Genomic DNA, 22788 nt, shown 5'->3' on the forward strand with positions numbered 1-22788 from the left:
TTCATGATTAACTTCACATAATTGACCCCGTCCTACTAAAGACATAACTCTGAGACTTTTTCTGTGCTGTTTATTTCATTATAAAAACAGAAATAAAATAACTTACATTTTATAACTTTCCATAATTCTTGGATATGTTACTTATTTTGACAATCATATTTCATTAGTTACCCAACATTATCGCCCACCTCTTACTAAAACAATACATTTGAGGTATTGTCTGGGCTGTCTATTTCATTACAAACACACTAATAAAATCATCACATGTCATCATTTTTCATAATTCTTGGATATTTTACTAATTTTGATAATCTTTTTTCTTGATTTAACACTAACTATAACCCAGTTCTTACTAAAATAATGACTTTAATACATCATCTTGGCTTTCTATTTCATTAAGAACACACCAAACAAATAACTCAAATTTACTCTTTTTCATAATTCTTGGATATGTTACTAATTTTTACGATCATTTTTTATCATGTAACCGTGGCCTTCGTTATAAAGATGGCCGGCCAGCTGAAAAAATGACGTCATCGCCGAGGTCCCAACAAGCAAGATATGTGGAACTCTTAGACTGTCAATAATGTACAGTAATTTTTACAGACAGCGTTACAAAACTTCAAAATTGGATTAAAATAAAGAAATAAAGAAAGAACACGATGATTTATACTGAAACTCATCTAATATTAATAATAAAAAATAATTAAAAAAACACAAGTTGTTTGTTTACGTATTATATAAGCAATTGAATATTTCGTTGTATTATAGATTTTAAAGATTAGAATGCGTTCTTTAATTACTTATAAATTACATTTTAAAAAAGTGAAGGAACACGATTTGATTTGAAATAAACGACGTTTATTTAATATAATTAAATGAAAATTATGCATGTAAGATTATGAATATTTGAAGCAGAACACAAGCAAAACATTTGATATGAGTTAAGACAATAAACAAATATTAAAATTAAACTATTTTTTATTCAAAATGAACAATATTTTTTAATCAAAATGAACAATATTTTTTTAAATCAAAATGATCAATATTTTTTAATCAAAATGAATATTTTTTAAATCAAAATGAATATTTTTTAATCTAAATGAACAATATTTTTTTAAAATCAAAATGAATATTTTTTAATCAAAATGAACAATATTTTTTTAAAAATCAAAATGAATATTTTTTAATCAAAATGAACAATATTTTTTTAAAATCAAAATGAATATTTTTTAATCAAAATGAACCACAATATTTTTAAATGCAAATGAACCACAATATTTTTTAAAAAACAAAAACAATATTTTTAATAAATTCATTAAATATTGCACAGTAACAAAATAATTAACCTAAAGAAAAAATCATGTTTCTTATTTAAGATTATTTCACCACATAACAAAAATAACATGCAAAATCATTTTTATATATCCATATTTTCAGTTTGTTAAAATACGTGGGTTTGTATTACTGTACACATAGATTCGAAAAAGTTATCAAAAAACAAATATATAACAAATAAATATTATCAAAGGCAAGATAAGTTACTTTTCTACCAAACTGGATATATTTTTCGTGTTTTTATTCAATGTAACATGTTTATTCAGCTCGAAAAACATACAGTGTTTACCGATGTATTCGAAAATTCCAGATGGCGTCTGATTCTCTATTTAACACGGTAAGTTTGGGAAAAGGTGTTATAAATACAAAACCGGATAAAATACTGTTAAAAACTCGCTCAATATATGTTACCGTGACATAGGTTGACATATATTCGGCGGGTTTTTAATAGTATTTTGTATAGATTTTTATTTATAACACCTTATCCCAAACTTACCGTGTTAAAGAGAGAATCAGACGCCATCTGGAATTTTCGAATACATTGGTAAACGCTGTATGTTTTTCGAGCTGAATAAACATGTTACATTGAATAAAAACACGAAAAATATTTGGTAGAAAAGTAACTTATCTTGCCTTTGATAACATTTATTTGTTATATATTTGTTTTTTGACAACTTTTTCGAATCTATGTGTACAGTAATACAAACCCAATTACGTTAATTAAATGAATCGTAAGACCACGAGTGAACGCGCGTTTTTTTAAAAATTTTTTTAGTTTAGCTTCATATATATATATATATATATATATATATATATATATATATATATATATATATATATATATATATATATATATAAGTATTTTTAAATATTATCTTTCTAGCTTTAAAAAAAAGTTTAAAAATTTTATCAGCCGGCATAATTTATTTTTAAATATTTAAAAATGTCAGGAAAATTAATTTTTGCTAGATTTTTAAAACATGTGTGTCAACAGCTTAAAAAAATCGTCTCTTCAAAAGAACATGTTTTAAAGAGTCGATGTTGTCTCGCATTTTCATTGGTTTTGTATGCTGTAAAATTTTTTTTTAATATTAGCAATTTATTTGAAGCTTCTTCCTTTGAATGGTAAAAAACTTAGGATGATAATATTGAATTAAATTATAGTTACATCGTGTTAAATACAGGGGGGAGCACGTTAAAACTTACTTTGCTGAATGGAGATGGTGTAAAATCTTTTTTTTTTTTTTTACTGCATTATAATTCTTTATCTTTCGGAAATGAAAATACTGTCACTTTTTGGTCCTTTACGATAATTTCCTCAGCAATTTGGAACGATGCACCGTGAAGGCATTTTAATAAAAAAAAAAGAAATATTACACTGACTTCAAGACGTTACGAGTGACTACCGGTGACTACCGGTGTCAAGCAACTAAGGACTATCCGTGATGACGTCAGCAGATTAAATTATTTTTGCCCACCGGCCATCTTGTCTTTTAAGACGGTCTTGATGTAACCCACATAATTAACCCCCTCTTACTAAAATAATCACTTTCAGACTATATATGGGATGTTTATTTCATTATAAACACATATAGCTTACATTTAATCACTTTTCATATTTCTTGGATATGTTGCCAATTTCGACAATCGTTTTTCATGATTTAACCCACATAATCCCCTTCCTCTTACTAAAATAATAACTTTGAGACATTGTCTGGCTGGGGTTTTTTTTTTATTACAAACACACCAATCAAATAACTCGCAGTTCATCATTTGTCATAATTATTGGATATGTTACTTGTTTGGACAACAATTTTTCATGATTTTACGACATAATCGCCCTATCTTCCTATATAAGGTATTCTGTTATCACAAATATCCACCTATCTTATCCGATTCCAGGTATTCTCCTAGGAAACAACCCCCTATCTCATCCAATCCCAGGCAATGTCGGGTATTTTGCGAGTACATATATCCACCTTTCTTATCCAATCACCGGCAACGCTTGGTATTCTGCTAGTACAAATATCCAGCTATAAAGCCACATCAAATAGAGGTCACTGGCATAATATTACAATGATTGCATATTAATCTAATGGTATTTGACAATAAAGCTACATCCAACGGAGGTCACTTACATATTATAACAATGATTTTATATTAACCTAATGGAATTCGACAATGAAGCTACACTCAAGGGAGGTCACTCGCATATTATGACAATAATTGTATACTTTTCTAATGGTATTCGACATGAAGTAACACCCAAGGGAGGTCACTTGCATATTGTATTAATGATTGTATATTATTCTTATGGAATTTGGCAATGAAGCTACATCCAAAGGAAGTCACTCGCATATTATAACAATGATCGTATATTATTCTAAAGATATTCGACAATGAAGCTACATCCAAGGGAGGTGATTTGCATATTATAACAATGATTGTATATTATTCTAATGGTATTCGACAATGAAGCTACATCCAAGGGAGATCACTTACATATTATAACAATTTAGTGATTAGTGATCTGCATAAATTATTTGGTAACCCAAGTAGTCACCCATCTGATAATGACCAGACTACATATGGCTTAACTTTAGTGATCTGCTTAAATCATTTGCTAATCCCAAGTAGTCACAGATCCTAGAATAACCAGATTGCGTATTGCTTAACTTTCGTGATCTCTTTTTTTTTTTTTTTTTTTTTTTTTTTACAAAGGCATCACCACATTATCAAGGCCCAGAGGCCACTCAGGGATAAGAGTTAAAGAGTGTACAGTATAAATTGGTCAATATAGTAATCATTAGTAATGAAAATTTGGTAAATTTAATAACTTATATGGAACGGCTCATCAAGAACTTATTTACTTTAGACTTGAACACAACCATATTGTAGTCAGCCGGAAAGCAGGAAAACGGAAGACAATTCCACAGGCGTGCAGTTCTAAGAAAGAAGCTTTGTTCATGGAATCTACGTTTAGGTTTAGGCACAGATAAAGAGTGGGGGAAATTATTGATAGTGTTTACAGCTAGACGAGTGTTTCTTGTGAAAGTTTGGCGAGGGGGGACCATAGATTGAAGCTCAGTTGAACACTTTCCATGAAAATAACGATACATCAGAGACAAACTCGCAACATCTCTTCTGTGAGATAGAGGTTGCAAGGAGGAGAAAAGGACATCTCCTACGAGGCTACGAAGTCTATTTTGAACTCTATCAAGGCAGGACAAGTCCTTTCTAGCAGCTCCTGCCCAGATGTGGCAACAGTATTCCATCCTTGGACGTACCTGGCTCTTATATAGGTAGAGAATAGCATCAGCAGTGAGATATCTACTGGATCGATAGAAAGATCCCACCATTTTTCCAGCAGCCTTGGCAACAGATTTGATATACGTGTTCCATTTAAGATCAGGAGTAATGGTCAAGCCCAGAAGCTTGTCAAAACTTGAGGCCTCCTGAAGACGAGAGCCATTCATTTCAATTGATGACAAATGTGAATTAGAATGTTGATGATGTAAAGAGAGAAGCTTGGTTTTAGATGCATTAAAAGTAACCAGCCACTCCTTTCCCCATTGTACTACGTGCTCAAGATCAGAGTAGAGAGAATTGGAGAGAACTTGGTCGTTTACTGTCTTAGATGTGGTACCATAAATGGTAGTGTCGTCAGCATAAATGTCTACAAATGATGTAAGGATATGATTTGGAAGATCATTAATGTAGATCAGGAAAAGAGTTGGGCCCAGGATGGATCCCTGAGGGACACCGGCATTAATACTGTGAGCTTCTGATTTTTGCCCCTCAACTACTACTCTTATGAACCTATCAGAAAGAAATGATTTAATAATTGAGAAGACTTTTCCAGCTATACCATAGCTAGCGATCTTATGAAGTAAACCTTTATGCCATACCCTATCAAAGGCTTTAGATATGTCAAGAGCAATTGCCCTAGAAAGATTGCCACCGTCGAGAGATTTGCTAATCCTATGCGATATAACTGTAAGGACATCTGCTGTAGATCTAGCAGAACGGAAACCATATTGAGTGTCACTAAGAAGGTTATTTTTGTTGAGATGTTTGATTACTTCTGTATTTAACACAGATTCTAGCAACTTACTCATGACGCACAGGAGACTTATTGGCCTGTACTGAGAGGGGGATGAGCGATCACCTGAATTCTTAAATACAGGGCATACTGATGAGATTTTCCAGGGAGATGGGAAACTATTCTCCTTAAGACAACGTTTAAACAGTTTTGTAAGTATGGGCGCTAATTCAGGTTGAAGTTTTTTGAGTACTATAATTGGAATACCATCAGGGTCAGTTGCTTTACTCGAGTCATTTGGTAATCCTAAGTAGGCACCCATGTTAAAATGACCAGACTATGTATTGCTTAATTTTCGTGATCTGTATAACCCATTTGGTAATCCCAAGTGTCACCAATCCTAAAATGACCAGACTACATATTGCTTAACTTTTGTGATCTGCATAAGTCATTTGGTAATCCCAAGTATTCACCCATCCTAGAATGACCAGACTATGTATTGCTTAACTTTAGTGATCTGCATAAATCATTTGGTAATCCCATGTAGTCACCCATCTTAGAATGACCAGACTAGATATTGCTTAACTTTCGTGATCTGCATATGTCATTTGGTAATCCCAAGTAGTCACCAATCCTAGAATGACCAGACTATGTATTGCTTAACTTGCGTTATCTGCATGAGTCATTTGGTAATCCCAAGTAGTCACCCATGCTAAAATGACTAGATGATGTATTGCTTAATTTTCATGATCTGTATAAAGCATTTGGTAATCCCAAGTAGTCACACATCCTAAAATGACAAGACTACATATTGCTTAACTCTCGTGATCTGCTTAAATAATTTGGTAGTCCCAAGTAGTCACGAGGTAAACGTGATGGTAGCGGACACAGAAAGAGCACTGCCCGTGCTCGACTGAACCGAAAGCAAAGCCCGTACATATTTGCATAAGCGTAAGTCTCGGAGACATAAAACACGGCGAATTTCTGAGTGTAGACTGTTTTAGTTTCTGAGTCAAGTAGATTCCTGCATGCCGTTCGTTTCGGTGTCAACTGCCATTGTGAAAGTAGAGGAGGAAGAAGTAGAAGACGACGAAACAGAAAACTATAACCCCCATATATATATATATATATATATATATATATATATATGAGAGAGAGAGAGAGAATGAGAGAGAGAAAGAAAAAAGAAAAAGAGGGAGAGGGGGCAATGAATGAAAGATCATATATTTGTTCTAAAATCATATTTTTGTCCATTTCGGGATATTTCAACTTCTCTACTGACAAAGCAGAATTTCAGCGAAAAATCTACGTAAGCAATGTTCAACCTAATTAATACACGATGGCCATTTGGGAATACCAGGCGCTGTATGTAGAAGGATGTCGACACCTCTAAAAAATAACTGTAAAAATCTAACGTCACCGTCTTCTCTGGCCGGGATATGCAAGCGATTGGGAACCGCTTTTGAATTTGATATTCCCACGAAACTTCCTACATTGGAGGAAGCCGTTTCAAGCCGACTAGGGCGACCCCACTTCGTGAATATTGACGAAAACATGTTCTGTCCACAAACACGTGAGTTCATTAGAAAATCTAAAATCTGTTGATATCCGGTAAAAGATACAAATTCAAAACAAAATAATGCGACTAAAATTATATTTCAGGAAGCAAAATAAAATAAAATAGAAATACAATAAATAAAATAAGACAACTTCGACATTCCGAGTTCGAATCTTGTAGAATATATTCAATTCAATCACGCACTAATAACCTTGATTAATATATGACTTCCTCTTCGATATGAATGAAATAGTAATATTTACAATTAATCGCGTACATTGAATCGTTTCCAATGTGCTAATCCTAGTTTGTATTTAAGTTTAAGCCAAAATGCCAAATCAAATTCTTTTTCTGCGATACTATAATTTTAGAAAGTATAATCTCATATATCAGTTATATAAACTATATTTTCATTCAGTTTTTGTTTAGTATATTTGAGTTGTAGTCCGATCTTTTATAATTAATAAAGTGTGAATCACAGGCAGTATTCGTATTATGAAACCACTTTAGGGCGGGTAATTCAGCTAGTATTTACATACATACAAGTATATTTGATTGCACGCAATTACACCTTATTCTGGATATGCATGAAACTGAACCCAGTTGTAAGATCTGACATTTATTTAGCTTTGGGGAATGTGACGTCATTCCTTAGTTGCCGTCACGCACGGATCCACTCTGACTAGGGATGGTAATACCTGTTAGGGTCTTATGTGTCGGTTAAATAAAATCTGCTGTTGACACAACATGAAACTGGGTGCGGTTGTATACATATATGTTCGCATCATGAACAACTGGGTCAAGCAGACATTACGAAGGTATTTGTTTCTCTCCAGCCGCAAGAAATGTGACACAAGGATCGAAAAGTGGGATTGAAAAGTCAACATCCTAAAGTAGGGGCTGTCTGAAGTGGCAAAAGATGCCTGTGTAATCTGTATAAATTCCCCCGGCAGAGAAGCCTCAGGCGATTAGCAATAAATAAACCCTTTCTCAAAGAGAGAAAGCAAAGCCGAGGTGGTGAACCTCCTAAAACTGCACAGAACCAGTATTATATCGTAATTTGCAGGACACAAATAATTACGGGAATGTCTAATCTCGGTTGATTTGGGGACCGAGGGAAAAATCTCCGGCCAAGGTTTGAACATATTAAGGGTTTAAAACATGACGATTGTACTAGACATGATTGGATTCAGGAATAAAGAAGCTGAAAAGGGTTGACGTGCCGTTAAACAAAGGACAAATTAAATAAACAGTTACATTCAGCAGTCTGCACTGTAAAGTAGAGCGTATTTTCGCAGGCATTGATCATTTTATGCATGCGTATGCACGTTCGCCAGTGAGAATTTAATTTCCTTGCTTAAATTGAGAAATGAGCATCACTGGCAAATCATCTAACATTTTATTAAAAAAAGAAAATGACAAAATCACATCCGGAGAGGAAAAAATTTAGGCGATGATAATTTCAAACCTGATCGACTTCCGGTTAAAACCGCGCGAGCCTATTATTTGATTTTATCACATATTTGTCACGATCCAACTGCCTAAATTTTTGTGATGTGAAATTATTACTGTAAACACTATATATTTCAAAATATTATTATATTTGTAATCGTAATCTTCACGTTTTGGCAGTTGCATAATCCGGCCTTATTTAAAAAGATTAATTTGGTTTGCCTGATTTATTGTATATATCGGGGGTTATTGAATATCGAAACATGATAACCATTGGGAACGTTTTTTGTAAACAATTCATTAATCACAAGTTGCCATTTTCCCCTCACATGAGAAACAGTGAGTTCATTCATTTCCCAAGAGTATTAGTGTATCTTTTTATATGATAATAAGTCACTGCCAGACAAATTACCTAATACACCGAGCAACAAATTTCAGATTGAAAAAATGCACATGCCACATAAGTTCTGTTTCAGTGTAATAAAAGTATCTTGATACAAAATCTGATCTTTATATCTAGATTATATATTGTTGTTTTTTTTTGTAATATAAATCATTTTATTAGTATTGCTATGAATGAAAAATAGAATTGTTAGTTTAAACAACATTTTCCCTCTTAACCCTTTTATGTTGAATGTCATCCTGTCTTTTTATATTTCAGCAGTACTCTGCTAACATGTCAGGGTTCCATTTTCCTTTAAAACATTTCTCCATCACTGAAATAGTCTGTGTAAATGATGTTTATCACCCTCGCATCACTAAGATTCTCCGCAAAATTCTAGAAGGTGACAATTCTTCACAAAACTACTTATTCATAAAAAAGAAGGCTAGAAACGGATTTTCCATGCAATTGTACATTTAAAAAAAAATGGCCGCAAATGTCCAGTACTTTTTGGAGCGTTGAACAGTGTAATCAGACATCGAATCCCACTCGAGGATGAATAATGAGCATCTTTTAAAGGATCGTAAACAATGAGCTAAATGGTCAGAATTTGATTTTGGGAGGCTCTACGAGATCATGTTGACATTGGATTTAAAAACGATCATATTGTACTCAGTTAGGAACCAGCTTCCCACTATAGCGCCTCGCAGGTAGAAAGTTCTTGAAAAGAAACCTTTCTATGATAGTTCCTGTTGCAATATTTTTTGGTGATAATGGGGTATGATCCCGCACAGTCGAAAGAGTCTACTTACAAACGATGCTGCTGAAGAATCAAGTAAATTCCCGTTCTGCTACCAAATAATCAGAAACCGCTCTGCAAGATCTACCGCAGATGTGCTGACGGTTATATCCCACAGGATTAGTGAATCTCTTGACAAAGGCTTCCTTTCTAGGGAAATTGCTCTTGACATATCTAAGGCCTTCGACAAGGTATGGCATAAGGGTCTACTTCACAAGATTTCCAGCTACGGTATAACTGGAAATGTTTTATCAATCATTAAATCATTTCTCTCCGATAGGCTCATAACAGTAGTGGTAGATGGACAAAAATCGGAGGCCTGCAATATAAATGCTGGAGTCCCTCAGGGGTCAATCATAGGCCCGACTCTCTTCCTGATCTACATCAATTACCTCCCTAAACACATACTTAAATCATTCGTTGACATCTATGCTGATGACACGACCATCTACGGCAACACATCAAAGGCTGTAAATGACAAAGTTCTCTCTGATTCTCTCTCCTCTGATCTCGAGCGCGTGGTTCAGTGAGGGGAAGATGTGGCTGGTTACCTTTAATGCATCTAAAACCAAACTCCTATCCTTACATCATCAACGCTCTGATCCCCATCTGGCACCAATTGTGATGGATGGCTCTCGTCTGGGTGAGGCCCCGTGTTTTGACAAGCTTCTGGGTTTGACCTTTACTCCTGATCTGAAATGGAACACGTACATCAAGTCTGTTGCCAAGGTCGCTGGAAAGATGGTGGGATCCTTCTACCGCTCCAGAAGATATCTCACTACTGATGCAATTCTCTATCTATATAAAAGCCAAGTACGTCCAAGGATGGAATACTGTTGCCATATCTGGGCAGGAGCAGCTAAAAACAGCCTATCCTGCCTTGACAGAGTACAAAATAGACTTCGTGGCTTAGTGGAGGATGCCCTTTTCTCTACCCTGCAACCTCTCTCCCACAGAAGAGACGTTGTGAGCCTATCCTTGTTTTATCGTTATTTTCATGGCAGGTGCTCGTCTGAACTCCAATCTCTGGTCCCCACTCGCCAATCTTTCACGAAAAACACCCTTCTAGCTGAATCCACTGTGAAAAATTTCCCCCACTCTATATCTGTGCCTAAATCAAAACGCGGATTCCATGAACAAAGCTTCTTTCTTAGAACTGCACGCCTGTGAAACTCTGTTCCGTCTGCCTGCTTCCCACCGGACTACAACTTGGATGTTTTCAAGTCCAATGTAAACACTTCATCAAATCTCCACACTAACGTAATGTACTTGCATTAACCCTTATCCCTTACTGGCTTCCGGGCCTTGATAAGTGGTGATCACTGTGTAAAAAAAAAGGTGGCGTGTTGCATGTCTTACTGGTGGCAACGTAGGCGTCTTTCCTATTTGGCGGTCGTTACAGAACTCTCCCTGTATTAGTAATTGATACCTTTATATATCTCACTCGCCCACCTATGTTAATTAGTGGGCGTCTTCACAACACCCCTCCCAAGATTTGAAGTTGTGTAGATTTCAATATCTTTTTCTCTTGGGGTTCATTATAATTGGTTCTGTAAACTTTCTTTTTCTTTCCCGATCTCCTCGGTTGGGACATGGTATGTGGTGGTTCGATATCAAACGCTTCGTATAGTATATCAATTGGATCTTCCTTTTCATCAGGTTTGTCATGTTCGTTGTCTTTTATATGACGTTTTCTCGATTGATTTTGATGTCTTTTGTGTATCCTTTTGGACCTTTTATCATGTAGATCAAGTCGCCGATACGTTTATCTACCGTACCAAACTCCCAATATGAAATATTATTTTTCATACATTTAAAATATACACGATCACCAGGTTTAAACCTTTTACGTTATGTGTGTGTAGTTTGATGGAGGATTGCTTGCTTTGGTATTAATTTATCAAATGGTGATTTTATTTTTCTAGCAAACATTAATTCTGCTGGCGATAATTTAGACGGTGTATTTGGGTTCTTAGTTATCCTGTATATTTGCAGGAATTGTTGTAATGCTTTATCCGTCGGGGTCCCTGTTGGTTTTCTAAGTGCACGCTTTATCGTGTCTACGAACCTTTCCGCTAATCCATTTGATCTTGGATGGAACGGTGGTGTAGTTATATGTTTTACCTGAAAAGTGTCACAAAAGTCCTTGAAATCACTTGATATAAATTTTGTTCCGTTATCTATGACTATAATGTTTAGCACACCAAAAGTGCAAATATTTCATGCAGACAACTTATTGTGTTATTTGTCGTCGGGTTCTTGAAACGCTTTACTGCAGGCCATCTGGAAAAACTATCTACTACGATTAGGTAGTATTGTCCTTCGGTCGGTCCAGCAAACTCTATATGAATGCGTGATCATGGATGATCAGTTTTTTTCCAAGGTTTATGGACTATCGGTTGTGCCTTTGTGGCTAACGCACAACCTTTACACTTGTTTACTGTTAGTGCAAATCCATATCCATGTTACGCCAGTAAACGTAACTCCGCATATCTTCATCCTATTTATACCCGGGTGTCCTGCATGAAAATTACGTAAGATCTTTTTCTGCAAGATTTTCGGGATAACAACTCTTTCACTATATAACAAAACATCATTGCATACGGAAAATATGCTTTGCGTTTTTTCATCATTTTCCCTTATTTTTTTCTTTATGTCTGTGATGACATCGTCATTTTCAGCCTCCCTTTTTATATAGTTAACGTGACTGGTAATTCTTTTATTATATTCGCCACCATGTTTTTTCCTAATAATTGGAACGTATAGCTGCAATTACTGACTCTTCAAGGGTTTCCTCCATTTTCGGTATAAGCCTTGACAGGCCATCCGCATGACCTATTTTTTTAAACCCAGATGTTTTATTTGAAAGTCATAATTTAGCAAGATCGTACCCCACCGGAGTAGGCGATTTGCCGTATATACTGGCAAGCCCTTTTTTGAGCCGAAGATTATCACTATGGGCTTATGATCTGTTTCCAGTATAAAGTGTCTCCCGTACAGGTAACAGTGGAATTTCGTCACCGCGAAAATAATGCTTAACCCCTCTTTTTCTATTTGAGAGTAAGCCTTTTCTGTAGTTATTATAATTTGAGTATTTATAATTTGAGTACTTTTTGAATTTTGACTAGTCTCAAAATTTCTTTGTCCTGAATTTCTGCAAGTTTTTTTAATCTTCCTAATGTACGCCACTCCTGCTTCTTCTATATCTTGGAATCTTTTTTTTAGTGATACTGCCCTTTGGCAATCTTCTGCTTATTTCTGCAATGCCAGGTCTTTTTCTGTCTCTAATTTTGAGACAACGCGTCTTCAGATCTCTGAATTTTTTGTGGATACTACACCCTGTGCAAAGATTAAGCATTTGAAATCGTCCACCGTGAGTTCCGATAATTTGAAGTTGCCGCAGTTTTTGTTTACTACTGACGCGTATGTCAGGTAGTCCTGCTCATCAGTTTTCTTAAGATTCATACATGACCATCTCTTGTGGAAAAGAGACATGTTCGGTCCGAATAACTCCTTACTTAAGAAGCTTTACGGTCTCAGCGAAATCTAACTGATTCGTTCTCCTTGGCAATATGAAATCGACAAATTTGCAATGTTCAATGGTAACAAGCTTTCGAAGTAATAAACTTACTTTCTTTCCATTTGGCCAGTTTTCGCAGTCTGTTTCGAAAATATCTTCATACCTCTTGAAGTATGCCTCAAAAGTTTTATTTTCTACCGGTAGGTATGTGAACACATCTATGCTGTTAACAATTGTGTTGGAGAAGGTTGTATTACTTTCTTGTATGGAATTAGCTGTTAATCTTTCTAACAGTTCTTTCTGTTCAAGTTGCATCTGTGCGAACCTTTCTTCCTGCCTTTCTAGGCATTTTATGAGTCGTTCATTTTGTCTTTCCTCTCATTCTGCGTGTAGCGCTTGCTGTTCTTTTTGTAGGACCTGCTGATTCTGCATGAACTGTGTCATTATTTTAGAAAATTCCTCCATCTTGTTTTTTTTTCAAAGATAAGAAAACTCAGTCTATTTTACTAATTCACTTTTTACAATAACTACGAACAAACGTTTTTAGGTTCGCTTTTTTTGTGTCAACCGAATTCTATCGATATATTATTTTTTGCGTTGAACTTTTCTTTTTCCCTTTTTTCTATTGAGGGATAAAAAATGTATTTTATTTTTTTTTCTTAATCCGTTAAGTTTTGATTACGTACAAGAATTCTTTTTTAAAAAATCCTTTCTTGGTACTGCTGAAAAAAAAAATCACTTTTCTCCTTCAAGACAATTTGCATAAATTACTTCACGGTGTACTAGCGAAAACACCTTTTTTTCTTTGACTTTCCTAGTCATTTTGAAATGGTTATTGGTATTTTGCTTTCAAGTATCCAGTGTGCGAATATCTCGTTCGACAATTTTGTAGTTACTTTCGTTTGTTTTTCTTTTTTTTTTTCGACAGTGATAACTTTCCGCGTAAATTATTTTTCGAATACTGTTGCTGTGTCTAACAGTGAATGAGTAAATCTTTTTCAAAGTCCTCAATGTTACTGTTGTGTTCAACAGAAGATTTTCTTTCCTTCGAGTACGTTTTTTTTTCAATCTTTCTCGAGTAAGTATCTTTCGTACACCTCTGTTGAGTTTAGTAGTGGATTTTCCCGCGTAAGTCCTTTTTTGAAATCTCGAGGCCACTGTTGTGTTTAATAGTGGATTTTATCCCGCGAAAGTCTTTTTTCGAATTCCGTCGCCACTGTTGTGTCTGCACAAATAATTAACAAGAACACGGAAAGTAAAGGTATAACAATAATATATTAGGAAGAAAAGTTATATACATATTTAAATGTCTTCAGATATATACTTCAGTTGGAGATATTCCGGCAGGTGGCGTGTTGCATGTCTTACTGGTGGCAACATAGGCGTCTTGCCTATTTGGCGAGCGTTGCAGAACTCCCCCGGTATTGATGATTGATACCTTTATATATCTCACTCACCCACCTATGTTAATTCGTGGGCGTCTCCACAACAATTAGGCAAAAAGAAAAAAATACTTTCGAAATCATAAAAAACTATTTCTTTTTATATAAAATACATTTTTACACTCTAAACCTGAATTACGTCCAGATGTATTTGACTACATTTACGCCAGTTTTCTTTTTTTTAATTCCTTTTTCTGTCAAATAATTTACAATGGTAATGTACAAATTCCCCCTCTATTATTGTCTATTATTATTATTATTATTATTATTATTATTATTATTATTATTTACTAAGGCTGTATCAAAAGAGGAAAGATGGTGGGAGAGGATTGAAAAGTGTAAAAGATTGTGTTAGAACCGAGGAGATGTCGTTGAAGGAGCATGTAGTTAGAAGTGAGGAGTGGATGCTTAAGGTTGTGGCCAATGAAGTGGAGGTATGTGAGACCAAGGCTGATTATGTGAAACGTATGGATAAAGAAAGGACAGAGGAACTGGCTAGGAAGAAAATGCATGGAAGGTTCTTCCAGGATATAGCAGAAAGGCTGATGAAAGATCATGGCAATGGCTTAGAGCTGGGTATCTGGCTAAGAGTACTGAAGCTTTTGTCTGTGCAGCACAAGTGCAGGCATTAGGAACACGATTGTTCAAAAAAGTGGTTCTAGGAGAAAAAGTTGCTGCAGAATGCCGGATTTGTGGTAAGACCTCAGAGTCAATTCCGCACCTTGCAGCAGCGTGTAGTGGACTATCCCAGAGAAAGTACCGCAAAAGACACGATCGCATGGGACTCCGGATATATTAGGAGGTATGTAAGAGTTTGGGGTGAAGTGTGCTGGAAAATGGTTTGAGGAGGCTCCTGATGAAGTGAGAACAAGTGAGGATGGCAAGGTAGAGGTATGGTGGGACAAAAGTGTCATAACGACCAAGCAATAATCATCCGAATTTGCTCGTCATTGACAAGGTCTCAAAAAACTGGCAGATTGTAGACTTTTCAGTACCCTGGGACAGGAATGTGAGAGAAAAAGAGAATGAGAAGTGGAGCAATTATGCTCCATTGGCCTTGGAGATAAGGTGTATACACAGGGTTAAAACACAAATAATCCCGGTCGTAATTGGTACACTAGGAGTAGTATAAAGTAATCTGGAAGGACAATTGAAAAACTACAAATCCCCGATGCTTAGGCGGCCTCCAGACATCAGCAATTGTAGGTACCACTTTAGGAAAACCCTTGATCTCTGAAGCTCTTGGTTTGAAGCCGAGATTAAGGGAAATCCTCTGGAAATGAATCTCATCCCCTTCCAGAGAGACGTTGATAAACGAAATCAGAATTATTATTATTATTATTATTATTATTATTATTATTATTATTATCATTATCATTATTATTATTATTATTATTATTATCATTATCATTATTATTATTATTATTATCATTATCATTATTATTATTATTATTATCATTATTATTATTATTATTATTATCATTATTATTATCATCATTATTATTATTATTATCATTATTATTATTATTATTATTATTATTATTATCATTATTATTATTATTATTATCATTATTATTATTATTATTATTATTATCATTATTATTATTATTATTATTATTATTATTATTATTATTATTATTATTATTATTATTATTATTATTGCCAACGGATATACTTATTTGTTATATATTGCCTTTTATTTTTTTACTACAGTTTTTTTTGTTTAGTTCTCTTTGAAGGACTCCTTTTCCACACTGCTCAGACATTAACTTTTTTAAAGGTACTTTTTACCTTACCACTAACTACGCTATTTCCTTTAAACGTGCGACTTCTATAGGCTTTAGACTATGTTGAATAAGACAATCTATTTTAACTATCGCGGAGACTAGTAGTTGTCGAGATATAATGGCATACATTATGCACAGTAATTCACTGTTCTACGCACACGCGATAAAAAGTGTACTTCTCTCCGCACGACACTACCCCCCCCCATTTTTTATTTATATTCTTTGCGGGTGGGTATGCTGACAACACATATCACGGTTAAACTAAGGGCAAATACTTGTACAGTCTACCTCAGAAAATGGGGTGTCCATTTCGAAAGCCGTTTTTACCATGGCGAGGTTGGTAGTGTCTATTCCATACAACGTTCTTAACATGAGGAGGTTAGGGGTGTCTATTCTGAAACCTGTTCTTTATATAAGAGTATTGGGGATTGGCCACCACCAACAACAGCAGTTTAATTTTTAAGAGGAAAGTATATTCTTCAACCGGGCAACGCCAGTTAACGGGTCCTGCTAGTATTAATAGGTTGAACATGTATATTATAATTAATAGGTTGCACACGTATATTATAATTAATAGTTTGAACATGTATAATAGGTTGCGTACGTATATTATTATTAATAGGTTGAACATGTACCACAGTCGGTTTGCCTCAAACTCCACACTGGACCCTCTAAACCACCCCCTACCTCAATTTCCTATGCGGACAGACGCCACGCTAGACGATCTGAAAATCACCCCTGCCCAGGTGCATGCTATCATAAAAAACTTGACACTTCCAAAGCATGTGGACCCGACCTCATCCCAGCTGTGCTATTAAAAAAGTGCTCAGCCGAAGTAGCTCCAGTTCTCTCCAAACTCTACAACAAATGCCTTAATGAATCTTGCTTTCCGAGCTGTTGGAAAACTGCTTCTGTAGTACCAGTATTCAAGAATTCTGGTGAAAGAACTGACCCATTAAATTATCGCCCTATTAGCTTCCTCCCACTTTTTGCCAAAATATTTGAGACCTTAATTAACCATGCTCTAGTCCAGCACCTTACAGATGCTAAACTTCTGACCGACCAACAATATGGATTTAGACAAGCCCGTTCCACGGCAGACATCCTCACTGTAATCTCTGAACGCATATACCATTCACTGGACAAATGGGAGAGGGCAGAGCGGTAGCTCTAGATATATCTAAGGCTTATGACAGGGTATGGCATGAGGGTCTCCTCAGGAAGATTAGATCATACGGTATCACTGGTAGAATACTTAACAGAATTAAATCCTTCTTAGATAAGAGAAAAATCCAGGTTGTCCTCGACGGTCGTACATCTAAACAATATGATATAAATGCGGGAGTGCCCCAGGGATCTATCCTTGGACCTCTGCTGTTCCTGATATTCATAAATGACCTCCCCGACAAAATTGCCTCTGAGATGGGTATATATGCTGATGACACCACACTCTATAGCAGGCACGACAGGAAAACAAATGAACATATATCTAAAGTAATGGCAGAAACACTAGAGGATGACCTCCAATCAGTAGTGGAATGGGGACAAAAATGGATGGTAACGTTCAATGCCACCAAGACAAAACTGGTTTCATTCAATAATTACAAGAAACCTTCTCTACCACCTATAGCAATGGCGAACGACTCTTTATCTGAGAGTACGTCTCTCAAGCTCCTTGGCCTAACGTTCACAGGAAACATGAGTTGGAACAATTACATCGAGGGCATTGCCAGGGCCGCTGCAAGGAAGGTGGGCTCTATCTACCGTGCTAGAAAACTTCTAACACCCGAAAGTATCCTGTACCTCTATAAGGCCACTATTCGCCCATGTATGGAGTATTGCTGTCATATTTGGGCCGGTGCATCGGCTACTAGTCTCTTGCTACTTGACAGGGTTCAAAAGAGAGTCGCAAATCTGATAGGCCCTAAACTGGCATCTAAACTTCAGCCTCTGTCCCATCGTCGAAACGTTGCATCCCTCTGCCTGTTCTACAAGTATTATAATGGTGAATGCTCTGAAGAACTGCAAGCACTTGTACCCCCACAACGTGAACACCCTCGACAGACCCGACAAGCTGCAAAATCCCACCCCCACACTGTAGAGATCCCTAGATGTAAAAGATCTTTCTACTACAGTAGTTTCTTCCCCAGAACTGCTAGACTTTGGAATTCCATTCCAGGTCACTGCTTCCCCAACTGTACTGACATGCATAAGTTCAAGTGCACGTGAACCAACATCTCGCTGCCCTAATCCCTACATAGTACCCCAGTAGATGTTTCCCCTGATAGTAGCCCCCTACACCAAAGTGGCAATGTGCCTTGTTTGGGGTGAAAATGTAATAAAAAAATAAAAAATAAAAAAACAGAATAAGCAACAAACTTCTTTTAAAACAAAACAACGACAGTTTTATTTCGGCGACAGAAAGTTGGACTGTCCAAGTGCAAATAGGAAATATGTAGTTATTTGTTTGGGTATGTAGGTCAGACAGCAGTCTTTTGTGGAGTTCTAGGTTAGGCAGCAGTTATTTCCAAAGAAAATCGTCAATGCTGGAATGTCCAGTGGACAGGGACAAGAGAGAAAGGAGAGAGGTGTGTCTTTGTTGTTTCCATGTAACATGTAGCACAGAATAAACAATGAATCCTCTTTTAAAACAAAGCAACAAAAGGTTTATTTAGACAGCAGAAAGTTGGACAACAAAAGGAAGAGTGGAAAGTTTTTTGTGTGTGGACATCAGACAGCACAAGGAGTCCTAGGTCAGCCAAGAATTAATCTTTAGTAAAAATCATTTATGCCGAAGTGTTCAGTGTACAGGAACCTGAGAGAGAGAGAGAGAGAGAGAGAGAGAGAGAGAGAGAGAGAGAGAGAGAGAGAGAGAGAGAACGGGGGGGAGATCTGTCTTGTTGTCTTAGCTTGCTGACCAAAGTCCTCAAACGGGTTGAAAAAATCCTTGATAGAATCAATGCGCCGTTCCAGCCGATTGGTCAGTGTGTGAACTAATCACTTGGCGGAAGGTGATCATTGACTCGCGAGAGAAAATAAATCTTTTATGTGACTGCTTCAATGTTTTTAAAACAAAATTCAATGTCAAAATTTATTTTCAATGAAATATAAAAGAATCATATCTTTACCATCATTTTTCACACAAACAAGAATTTTATCTTCCGAAACTGAGATTTTGGGAAAATATTTTTCGGCTTGTTTTGGGAATGTGTATAAAAGTCTTTTTTCTGGAAACAAAGAAAAAGTTCCTTCCTCAGTTGCAAAATACAAATGTCCAAATTTATTGATAGCAAAATCCAAAAAAATTTCTCTCTTGTCCACCGAATCAAGTTTTTCTCCGTCAGAATTAAAATAAACGAGTTTAACACGATCATACAGACTTGATGCCCAAAAATTCCCAGTCAGAGAATCGACACGAATTCGAGACAAACTTGAGCAGAGTGATCCTGTTGTGAGTTTATCAATTTTAACGGTTTTTACTTTTTCGCCTTCTTTTGTAAAACAGTGAATTTCCAAAAAGAAATCGCAACAAAAAATCGACTCATTTTTCGAACACAAAGAAAAAAATATTTTTTCGCTTGTGATGAGTTTTTTTATTTTTAAAAACGGATACACTTTTTTTCTTTCCAAGAAAAATATTTTACCTACTCTGCCGCACTTCCCCTGACCGCAAACCACTAAAATGTCGGGTGAGATTGAACACATGTCGAGAGGTTCGAAGTAGACATCCTTTTCGTTGTTTATATCATCAAAACGAAATTCAATGAGAATTTGGCCACATTCGCGCAATTCGATTATTGATCGATTTTCACGATCAGCGAGAAAAACGTGGTCGTCTTCTTCAGCGATATGAATCGATCGAATGATTCGCGGTTTCGGTCCGGGTGGAAGATGCCATTCTTCGATTGGCAAGAAATCTGTTTGATTACAATAATAATATCCGCGAAAAAGGTAAAACGAGGAAAACCGGTTGAAAAACACATGAAACAGAAAAGAAGCATTGTAAAAAATTGTAATGAAAAAATTGCAAAAATAGTAAGCTGAACGCCGAAGAAGATTCACGATGACTGAAGGCATTATGGAACCTGAAAGAAAATGAAAAGATAAAATTTGTAAATAGGAAAAGTAAAAATTGAACCGTGCTTGTATATTTCTGGTAAAAACATTACGTGTCATGTCGAAATTAGTATAAATTAAAAAAAAAAAAAAATACAAAAAATTGATCCAGTAGAAAAATAATTACAAATAAAAATAAAAAAATAAAATGTATCCAATTATCGAGTTTTATCATATGTTTTAATGTGGGAGAGTTACGCGACCAATTTATTATTCGTATTTTTTTAACTATTACACATTTCATGAATCTCTGCTAAAATATTTATATTTTTCGAATTATTAAACGTATAAAAATGATAACAATACATAACAATAAATAAACACATTTCATAAATACTTAAAATATTTTTTTTTACATATTCTGACATGTGTATAGTGAAAATAATGACGCTTTTCATTCAATCACCGGCTTTTTTAACAAAAGAATCACCACATATTAAGATCCAGAGGCCACTTGAGGATAAGGGTTAAAGAGTGTACAGTGGTCAAAAGACAATATCATAGTAATCGTTAAAAGTGAAAATTTGGTAAATTGGATTACTTAATGTGAACGGCTCATCAAGAACGTGTTTACATTAGACTATAAAACGGACATATTGTAGTCATCTGGAATGCAGATAAACAGAAGAGAGCCTTCTTAACTTTTAGATTTTCATGACAGAAAAGCACAATGAGTAAATGTGCCAAATAACCTTGCATGGGGATTAAAATAACTTTCCTTGAAGTTGACGAATTGAGTATGGAAATCACACCCTTTGGGGGTGAATGATGATAAAAGCGAGTACTTTATAGTTTTAGCATGGAGAGAAACGGGATTCGACAATTGTTCCTTTGTGAGGATGGATGCAAGTTCAAATTGGCACTTATGGCAGCATTCCAAAATAATGAAAATACAGAAATGTCTGTATGATGTACGTACTTTTAGAGAGGGATTATTTAAGGGAGATAACTCCTATTTACTAAAAAAAGAAAAAAGAAGAAGCATCACCGAAACAATTAATTAACGTACACAACACCAAAAATAAATAAACTGTAACATGTAGTTACTTTGGCGAAAAAGGGAGAAGTATTACATCGTTATAATTCTTATGTTAAGAAGAGATCAACATGTGATATTAATTGTTTTATATTTGGTAGTTTCGACATTGTTTTCTTCTTACAATTTATTTATTTTTGGTTTTGTGTACGTTAATTGTTGGGGGTAATTTTACCCTTTAAAAAATTCAGTTCTCACACGTGAGAATTCGGTAATAATTCTGAGGATAAATTCTGAAACAGAAATATGGCGACAGCTTTTGTGAAAAGGACACGACAAATTTTCCCCACTCTTTATTTGTGCCCAAATCAAAACGTAGATTCCATGAACAAGACTTCTTTCTTAGAACTGCACGCCTGTGGAACTCTCTACCGCTTGCCTGTTTCTCTTTCCCTCCTGACTTCAACATGGATGTCTTCAAGTTCAACATAAACAAATTCCTGATGAACCGCCCCCTTAAGTAATGACACTTTATTAAATCTCCAATACTAACGAATACTACAAGACTACCCCATTGATTACTGTACACACAATAACCCCTATCCCCGAGTGGCTTCTTGGCCTTGATAAGTGGTGACCTCCATGTAAAAAAAAAATGTATATAATATTTAGAGTAATTTTACTGGGTGAGTAAAAAATGGCATATAATACAAGAAACGAGGAGGATTGCTAAGTTTGCGAGAAGGAGCTTCGCGGGAACTTATCTGAGGGAAGAGTTCGAGTAACAGGTTGCACGTGTGCATCCTTCGATTCCGGCTCTTGGCTTAGTCGCAGTGTAAGCGGATATCGAGGGATGAATAATGACTGTCTTCTTATTGCCGTCATGTGATGCGCCCGAGCAGCAATCACTGTTCAATGTGATAACGGTGATGAAGAAGTGGATGACTTTCTGTAACTAGTAGGGTAAAACTACTAACACCCGAAAGTATCCTGTACGTCTATAAGGCCACTATTCGCCCATGTATGGAGTATTGCTGTCATATTTGGGCTGGTGCATCGGCTACTAGTCTCTCGCTCCATGACAAGGTTCAAAAGAGAATCGCAAATCTGATAGGCCCTAAACTGGCATCTAAACTTCAGCCTCTGTCCCATCGACGAAACGTTGCATCCCTCTACCTGTTCTACAAGTATTTTAATGGTGAATGCTCTGATGAACTGCAAGCATTTGTGCCCCCACGACGTGAACACCCTCGACAGACTCGACAGGCTGCAAAATCCCACCCCCACACTGTAGAGATCCCTAGATGTAAAAGATCTTTCTACTACAGTAGTTTCTTCCCCAGAACCGCTAGACTTTGGAATTCCATTCCAGGTCA

At 35.8% G+C, this 22788-nt stretch overlaps 2 protein-coding genes across 4 annotated transcripts in view; both read right to left on the minus strand.

Annotated features, from left to right (window-relative positions):
• LOC145279653 (adhesion G protein-coupled receptor B3-like) overlaps positions 1 to 22788 on the minus strand; it is a 267375-nt gene that overhangs the window by 214706 nt on the left and 29881 nt on the right. The window lies entirely within an intron of this gene.
• LOC145279654 (uncharacterized) overlaps positions 18703 to 22788 on the minus strand; it is a 34044-nt gene continuing 29958 nt past the window's right edge. The window contains exon 2 of the mRNA XM_080130889.1: positions 18703 to 20405. Coding sequence (XP_079987015.1) covers positions 19405 to 20397 — 993 coding nt within the window. The 5' untranslated portion in view covers positions 20398 to 20405 and the 3' untranslated portion in view covers positions 18703 to 19404. The remainder of the gene's footprint in view (positions 20406 to 22788) is intronic.

This window comes from Euprymna scolopes, chromosome 7 (genome assembly GCF_053919585.1).
Source record: "Euprymna scolopes isolate OS-2025 chromosome 7, ASM5391958v1, whole genome shotgun sequence".
Classification (NCBI taxonomy): domain Eukaryota; kingdom Metazoa; phylum Mollusca; class Cephalopoda; order Sepiida; family Sepiolidae; genus Euprymna; species Euprymna scolopes.